We start from the raw sequence: 9,202 nt of genomic DNA on the forward strand, positions 1-9,202 counted from the left end.
GAGATCTGAGGATCATAGTTTAAAGTCTGCCAGACAGGAAATTCTGTAAGACTCTTATCTCCAGTTAACCACTTGGAAACCCAGAAGTAGCACTGTGACCCAAAGTGGTAGAGCACTAACCTTGGGCAGAAAAGCTCAAGCACAGCACCCTGAGTTCAAGCCCCAACAAACCCTGAGTTCATGACCAACAAAAAAAAGTTCTCTCTGGGATCCCTAGGCAGCTCATCACCCCTGCCTTGCCCACCAGCCATGTCCTCTTAGGAAGCCCTGACCCACTTGCTTACTCTGTGCTAAGTATAGTATATGATATATTCTTCTTGTCATAATTATTTACATTTTAACTAGACTAAGCATTCATTTCAAGACTTGAACCTTTACTGCTGTAAGTCCAGCAGACTAAGGAATATTTAGAGACATATAAAATTGGAACTAAAGAATATCTATCTTTTTAAATTTCAATAGGAATGGGTAAATTATTAGCCAAAAGAAACATTGTTATATGATATAGATAGGTACCACTATAACATTCTTTTTCTTCATTCTAGAAAAAAGAGTTGAGAGCAGGGCACTGTGGTGGCTCACACCTGTAATCCAGCTACTCAGAAGGCTGAGATCTTAGGATCATGGTGTGAAGCCACTCCAGCCAGGAAAGTCCATGAGACTCTTAGCTCTAATTAACCACCAAAAGGTTGGAAGTAGAATGTGGCTCAAGTGATAGAGTGTCAGACTCAAGCTAAACAGTTAAGAGACAGTACCTAGATCCTGAGTTCAAGCCCAGGGACTAGCACCAAAAAAACTCAAATTTCTGCTTTCATCAGTACCATGTAAATTCTGAGACTATTCACATACACATACATGTTTGCTCATGCACGTACATGAACACACACATACTTTTTCTTTTTTTTGTTGATCTTGGGGCTTGAACTCGGCCTGGGCGTGGTCCCTCAGCTCTTCAGCTCAAGGCGAGTGCTCTACCACTTGAGCCACTGCATCACTTCTGGTTTTCTGAGTAGTTTATTGGAGATAAGAGACTCATAGACTTTCCTGCCCAGGCTGGCTTTGATCCTCAGATCTCAGCCTCCTGAATAGCTAGGATTACAGGCATGAGCCACCAGCACCCGACCTTTATTTTTAATTTGCAGCTGACAAGATTCAGAGCGTTGAGAGCCACTCTGTGGAAGAGGTAGGGGAGGTAGAAAACAACCCTGTGAACAAGGCAATTGCTCGCCACCTGGGCATTGATATTTCTGCAGAAGGTCGCATGGCCAAGAGCCGGAAAGGCATCGCCATTATCATCCATGGAACACCCATGTCAGGTAGGTGACCAAGGGTGCCATGTCTCCTATATAAACTCATAGCTTCCAGGATAAAGATGTTACCTGGGTGGTCAGGGAAGATACCAATCATTTCATTTAGGAACCAGCACAGCAGAGATTATAAGCATGTCCCCAGAGCCAAAAAGACCCATCACACTCTGTTACTTCCATTGATAGCATTGTGCCTCTGGAAAGGTTGCTAAAGTTGTATGTGATCAAGTGTCCTTGTCTATAGAATGGTCATAAGAGTGTCCTTTTTGTTGAGCCAGGGTCTCACTAGGCTGGCCTCAAGTTTACAATGCTGCTCAATGTTCCTGCCTCTGTCTTCCAAGTTATTGGGATGGGTATATACCACTATGTAGCTAGCAACATCTCTTTTATAGATTATCATCCCTAATTATAGCATAGTAATAATAGGTGCTTCTGAGGGTAGGTCACATTATAAGGGATTCTAGAGACTTCTGTTTAAGACATTGAACAAATGAGGACCATAAAACTCAGTGCCTGGTGTTTTTTTTTACAGGAAAGACAGCCAATGCTGTCAGCATAGCCAAGTATTACAGTGCAGCCTGCTTGAACATTGACTCTGTTATCCTGGAAGCTATGTCAGATAGCAACAGTGGCCCTGGCATCCGTGCCCGTGAGCTCTGCATCCGGGCTGCAATAGAACAGTCCATGAGAGAAGCAGAAGAAATTGGTAAGACTTCATTCTTCCTGATGTTTTTTGGTCAAGGCAGATTGCTAGACAGGAAATGAACTGAGCTTCTAGGTCCCCTAGTAATGAAACATGGTATAACCAGCTACCAAAACTCAAGGATCCTGGCTCCATTGGATAATGAGAGGACCGAGTAGGCAGGAAAGCAACTGTTCAATGGGAAACATGTTGAATATGATCAATATACCTGTTCAGAAGTGGATCTTCTTCATGTAAACAATCACAACATAATTCCTAATTCTATACCTTTTAAATAATTAGACTTTTGGAAGGATTGTATTTCAATTAGAAGTAGAGCTAGGAAAGGAAAGAAGAAACTAATCTTGAAGCTGTATTTGCTAACAGTCACATGCTTATTACTTAGCTTGTTATGTGGGTGGTTCTGCTGGGGGAAGGGTAAAAGTGGCCCTAACCTAGCTTTCTAATCTAAAAAGGTCTGTCTAAAATCTTGGGAAGTCGGGTGTTGGGTTTCCAAGGCAGCATTTTAGTATACCAACAACTTATGAGATTATTACAATCTAGAAAGAAAGAAATCACTACCCTCTAGGCTGGAAGAGACAGTAAACACAGACCAACTCAGTCCCTATTGGCCAATCTTCCATCATTCAGTCTGCAATGGGCAGAGCTCCTTCTTCCAATCTAGATCAGCCCACTAGGTTTTGAGGTCTCAGTGTGGCATCCCCACTGGCATTTTCTAAGATAACTTGTAATAAAAACTCACTTTATCCTAATAGCCCAGGAAACTTCTCTGAACCAAAACATTATAGGACAAACACCACGACTGAGTAGTGAGAACTTGGGCAAACCTACCTCAGATATAACCTTGGCCACCCTGGACATTAAACCTACTAAGACTGTGCGTGGGAGCCTCCTGCTCTCCAAAGGCAAACCGGACAGCCATGGCTCTGGGTCACAGAAACAGCATCACCAGCACCAATCCGAAACATCACAGGTACAAACCAGCTTCCCCATGGGGTGGCATGGATCCTTCATCTTTCAGCCCCCTTCAGCCAGGCCAGCACCCTTTGTCTCTGTAGGTATCTTTACCAGGTCAGACTAAGCACTGTCCCTACACAACTTGTTCTGAAATTAGTGCTCACCTAGCTGAAACCCAGTAATTCCTTTTCACTTTATTGGCACTGGGTTGGGTGCTGGCAATGCATAAAGATAAAGACAGCAAGGCCTTTGCTCTCAAGTTGCATTGATGAAGTCTGATGAAGGAGGTGACCACACTTGTAAATATCTATAATTAGATGACATTAGTTATAAGAGAGGAGAATAGAAAAAAATTAAGTTGAACCATAGGAAATGGCCAGTATTCAATATTTTAGAACTCCCTAACAACAATTTCCTATGTTCAACCTAAAGGAATATCATTGTTATGTCAGGCTGCAAAAATGTTGGAAAGTCACCAATAGAAGAAGTCACCAATAGACTTAAAGAACAATCTTGGTCAACTAGTATGTGCTAAAGGCAGTAACAGAGGAGCAAGAGTAACTCATGGTCATGAGTAGAAAGTAAAATCAAGTGAGTGTAGACTTTAAGATGTTTGAAAAGAAGGGCAAAAAAGAGTAGTTATCTGGGCATTGGTGTCTCACGCCTGTAACCTAGCTATTTAGGAGTCTAAGATCTAAGTATCATGCTTTGAAGCTAGCCCAGGCAAAAAGGTCCATGAGTCTTATTAACCAGAGACTCCAATTAACCAGCAAAAAGCTGGGAGTGGAGCTATGGCTCAAGTGGTGGAATGCCAAAATTGAGCAAAAAAAAAAGCCAAGTGTGAACACAAAATCCTGAATTTAAGCCCCATTTCTGGCACAAAAAAAATAAATTGATTAATTAAAACAGAGTATTTGTTGGAGGAACAAATCCAAGGTCAAGAAAGGAAGTAAAGGCATAAGCAGGTCTATAAGGAAGGAGTCCCTCAAGAAGTATAAAATAACAGTCAACCCAAGAGGGGATGAGATTCCTAGAGAATATAGGAAGGGAAGAATTGAGTGCAGTTAAAGGAGAATTTAACTAGGTAGGCAGCAGTGGCTCATGCCTATAATCCTAAACAACTTAGGAAGCTAAAGACTGAGAATTACAGTTTGAAGCCAGACCAAGCAAAAAGCCAGATGTGAAAGTATGACTTAACTTTTAGAACACCAGTAGGGAGCCAGTTCAAGCCCCAGTATCAGCACCAGCTTCCTGTCAATAAGGTCAATAAAGGCACAAACACACACAGCTGAAGTCAGGACATAAAGAACCTCCCATAATATTCCTATTTGAAGCTGCCAGCAACACTGTAAGGAAGATTGGAATCTTACACTTTGCAATGCAGTTGCTGTCACTCAGATGAGACGCAGGGACAGATTAGATGGTCTTCCTGGAGTCACATGGCTTGTAGATGCAGATGTTGTACACAAAGATGGATTCTGACTCCTGACTTTTCTCTCACGTAACAGATTTCCTCCAGCCCTCTCCTCTTGGGACCTACACAGCGCAGGCTCAGTGTCAGTGCCAGTATTGGAGGGGAGACTGGTCTGATGAGTTGCGTGCTCCCTGATGAACTTTTTATACAGATCCTGTCAGAACGAATACAGGTATATCCACACCCACCAGCACAGAACAGCCCACTGAGCATTCACACATGATCCCATCCTGTGATAGGTGTTTTGGGCCATCTGCCACCCACAGCAGCTCAGACCCAGAGGCCTTGGAGACAAAAGATGAATGTTTTCACCACCAACAGTCATTGACCCAGACCCAGAGCTAGAGAGTAGACAGACACTGGTCAATCACGCCTTTAATCCTAGCTACCCAGGAGGCTGAGAGCTGAGGATCATGGTTCAAACCCAGCCCAGGCAAGAAAAGTCTGTTAAAATCTTATCTCCAATGAAACACCAAAAAAAGCCAGAAGTACAGAAGAGCACTAGCCTTGAGCACAGAAGCTTAGGGACATCACCCAGACTCTGAGTTCAAGCCCTAGAACTCAGACAAACTCATAGCCAGAGGGAAAAGATTATACATTACATATTTAAATAAAAGCCAGCTGGAACAGTGTTTAGTAATATAACTGATTTGTGTTCTAATACAAGTATCTCCTTTTATTAGAACAACCTTCCTGGCCATTGGTCACCAGTCTCTGGACCCCACTTTGAATAAGCCCACAGTGCATTGAAAATTATTCTGCAGTGATGAATATCATTAGAATCACTGCACTTCAAGGCACTGAAATCACTAAGAGGAGGACCTATCTGCTCCTGCTGCTCTTGTTACCTGTTGTGTGTGAGGGAACATCTTTCATTTTCCTGCCTCTTCGATCTTCCCAGACCCTTCTTTTCCCTTTATTATACAGAGACAGAATCAATTTTTGCTCTATAATTATGTGCCATAAAAATATGGATGAATAGGTATTTTTGGCACCATTTTGGGGACTTGAACTCAAGATCTGAGCACTGTCCCTTAGCTTTTAGACTTTTGGCTGGTGCTCTCACATTTGAGCTATAGCTCCACTTCCAGATTTTTACTGGTTAAGATTTTTGCTGACCTAAGTCTCATGAACTTTCCTGCTCAAACTGACTTCAAACCACAGTCCTCAGATCTCAGCCTCCTGAATTGCTAGGATTGCAGTCATGAGCCACCAGCATCTCACTAGACTAGATATTTTTTATTCTTCTCTTTTATTTCATGACAGTAACTGTCTTGCTTTCTCCAATTTCAGCTGAGTGACTGCTATCGAGGAGTGGTGTTTGATAGCTTGGATACACTGTTTGCTCGGAATGCGCCTGCCACCCTTCTCTGCCTGCTAAAGGCCATCGGCAGCCGGGAACATATATATTTTCTCAATATGGCCCAGGATTACACAGCCATGAAGGCCCAGGAGAAGGCAAAAAAGGAACAAGAAGGCAAGGACTCTCAACTCCCTAGTTACCCTTCCCAAGTCCTAACAGGTCTTTCCACAGGAACTTAGGCTTTCAAATGTGTTTCTCTGATGTGATTATCTACTGGGCAGAGGTGACATTTTTATTGGTGCCTTACCCCTACCCTGGAAGGCAGCCAGGGGTTCACATGACTCCTTTGGGGTATGAAGGCCCTGAAACAGAAGCAACCAGTTAAGAGGGTAGATAATGAGTGGAACTCAGTTATCTGACAGCAGACACCTTCCTCTTTCTCTCCAAACACATCACACACCATCATCTCTCTTACTACACTGGCCGGAGGACAACACGCTATGGGCTATCCTGACTCCAAGGATGCTTTGCTTGCTGATTTGGTGTAAGCCAACTGCATTTCCTTGGATACCATAGGGACCAATGAACTTTAAAAAAATCTACATTCTAATGTTTGACATTACGGGAAATGTTTTATATACCTTGGATTGAAATCTTCATAGTAACCCTGTTAAGATTATTGTGCCTGTTTCACAGATGAGAAGAAATGAAGCTCAGAGAATGCTGAGTGCTGGTGGCTCATGACTATAATCTAGTTTAGTCAGGAGACTGAGATCTGTAAGATCATAGTCTGAAGCCATCTTGGGCAGGAAAGTCCATGAGATTCTTATCACCAGTTAACCACCAAAAAGCCAGAAGTGTAGTTGTGTCTCAAGTTGTAGAGCACTAGCCTTGAGCAATAAAAAAAATTTTAAAAACAACTCAGAGACGTCCCCCAGATCCTCAGTTAAAATCCCAGGACTGGCACACAAAAAAAAGCTCAGAAATTTCAGAAGTCTTGTCTTCTGTCATTGCACCTATGAAAAAAATCAGTGATTAAAAATTTTGAGTTTTAAAAAGATACCTACAACAACATAGAGTAATGTTACTGAAATTCTCAACTTGGAAATAGTCCTGAGATCTGAGGATTGTGATTTGATGGTGGTAATGCTATCCCTGGATAGCAGAGCCCTGCCTCTGAGAAGCTTCTGCTCCAGCTACTCTACTGGATAATACACATATGAACCTGGGAGAACACAAACATTCAGACATGAGTTTAATCACATCTGCAAGCACTCCTCTGCTATAGCAAATACATCCATGGGTCCTGGGGGTTAGGATGTGAAACAGATCATAATCAGCTGACCACAGATGGAACCACCTTCAGTAGTGGGAATAAAGAAATCCCAGCAAGGATTAGGAATGACAGCTGTCTACCTGCTTCCTCTTGCTGTCACAGCCTGGCTAGGCTGACAGCCTTGACTTCCCTCTCCGCTCTGCTCCCCTCGTAGACCGCAAACGCAAGGAAGCTCTGGAGAGAGAGAAGGCACGTCTCCAAAACATGGATGAGGAAGAATATGACGCCTTGACAGAGGAGGAGAAGCTAGCCTTTGACAGGGAGGTGCGGCAGGTTCTTCGAGAAAGGAAAAAGAGGTGGGTACCCAGAGACCCACCGCCCTGCAAGACTAGGAAAATACATCATGTCTCTTCTTCCTTCTACTGGGGGTATTTGGGACCGGTGGGGTGCAGCTTCTAGCCTGCTGGCTTCCCTGTGAAGTGCACACAGGGAGGGGCTTATTACCTGTGCTCCTGGGTGTCCACACCCAGGACACTCTCGGGGCATGGGTACGATGGCTTCTCCCAGAATTCAGTTCATGTTCTCACTTCCTAAGACCCCCTCTTGGCCTTTTGTGGCACTGCCCATCCCCCGAGGTCTGGCTGCCTCTACCTGTGGTCTTCATTCTGAGCAGTGCCCACTGAGACCCAGGGCAGACTTCCCATCAGCAGACAGCCCCTCACTGGGTACCTCATGGGAACAACTAGACCTGTCTACATCAAAAACTCCAGAGACGTGGGGATGCCAGCTCAGGCTCTCTCAGACATACAGGTGGGCTATAGTTACACATGAGCCATGGTACGTAAGTCTCTTTGTCCCTGAGATCTTCAAGCATCCCACTCCTTGGAATTTCCAACATTGGAATTTCACTCCCCTACAAGGAAACCCCATTTTCTCCTCTCCCCCAACCTCCAGATTGCTCTCACTGACTCCAAAAGAGTCTTTATATTCCCCAAAACCCTGATAGCATGCCATCAGCCCTTCTCCTGCTTGGGCCACTGTAGCAGCATCCATGTCTCTGAAGGCATGACAAGCCTAGATTTGGGATACCAAAGGAAACTCTTCTTTCTCAACACAGCTTCTGCTTTCAGGCATTGACCTCATGGTAGACTTAGAAAATGCAGATCAAAGCCAAGTTAAATGGTGCACACCTATAATTCCAGCTGCTCTGGAGGCAGAAATCAGGAAAATCACAGATCAAGGCCAGCCACGGGCAAAAACATGAGACACAGTTCAAGACTAGACACGGGCAAAAACATGAGACACTACTCAAAAATACCTAAAGTTGTAGAGCACCTGCCAAGCAAGCATAAGGCTCACAGTCCAAACCCCCAGTACTGCCAAAAGAAAAGGACAAAAAGTTCATCAATTATCTCTTGCTTGCTTTCTCTCTCCCTCCTTTCCTCTTTCACAGAGATGTGTGCATGTGCATGCGCACGCACACACACACACACACACACACACACACACACACACCACATAGATTAATGAGTTTGCCTCAGTGAGCAAAGAACCACAGTAACCAGGAACAACTGGAGATTCCTAGAAATGAAAGGAGATATGGGTTAGGTATTTTCAGAAGTGCTGGCTCACTTCTTATTCATACATGGTACCCATCACTTGTTCATCCTTTGTTCATACATGGAGCTCATCTTTGGTACCTAGGTCATGTTAAATATACAACAGTCAGGGAAGGAGGGAGAGGAGAATAACGTGACTTTCAGACCCAGCATCATGGCTCCAAACTAGCCATGATAAGAACTGATATCCAAAATATCATTGTCTGTTGTCTGAACAGCAGATGTGACTATAAGAGGTGGAGCTACCTCTGTGCTAATACTAGAGACATCTTTAAAAGTTGTTTTTCAAGGATCAAGCTTATTTCTAGCCCTTTTTCTTCTCTTCCATGAAAGAAGATCCAAATAAACACAGATTAAATATCTGTCTAGGCAAACATAACCAAGAGATTTTTTTTAATTTTATTTTATTTTATTTGTGAACAAACTGTACAGAGGGGTTACAATTGCATGGGCAGGATAATGCGTACATTTCTTTTTTTAATTTTATTTTATTTTATTTGTGAACAAACTGTACAGAGGGGTTACAATTGCATGGGCAGGATAATGCGTACATTTCTTACCAA

General features: G+C 43.4%; 1 protein-coding gene across 1 annotated transcript in view; it reads left to right on the forward strand.

The window, feature by feature from the left end:
• Hydin (HYDIN, axonemal central pair apparatus protein) overlaps positions 1 to 9,202 on the forward strand; it is a 235,242-nt gene that overhangs the window by 158,518 nt on the left and 67,522 nt on the right. Inside the window, exons 38-43 of the mRNA XM_013012798.1 lie at positions 1,143 to 1,316; positions 1,840 to 2,013; positions 2,766 to 2,985; positions 4,472 to 4,613; positions 5,735 to 5,918; positions 7,235 to 7,376. Coding sequence (XP_012868252.1) covers positions 1,143 to 1,316; positions 1,840 to 2,013; positions 2,766 to 2,985; positions 4,472 to 4,613; positions 5,735 to 5,918; positions 7,235 to 7,376 — 1,036 coding nt within the window. The remainder of the gene's footprint in view (positions 1 to 1,142; positions 1,317 to 1,839; positions 2,014 to 2,765; positions 2,986 to 4,471; positions 4,614 to 5,734; positions 5,919 to 7,234; positions 7,377 to 9,202) is intronic.

Source organism: Dipodomys ordii, unplaced genomic scaffold (assembly GCF_000151885.1).
Source record: "Dipodomys ordii isolate 6190 unplaced genomic scaffold, Dord_2.0 Scaffold18, whole genome shotgun sequence".
Lineage (NCBI taxonomy): Eukaryota > Metazoa > Chordata > Mammalia > Rodentia > Heteromyidae > Dipodomys > Dipodomys ordii.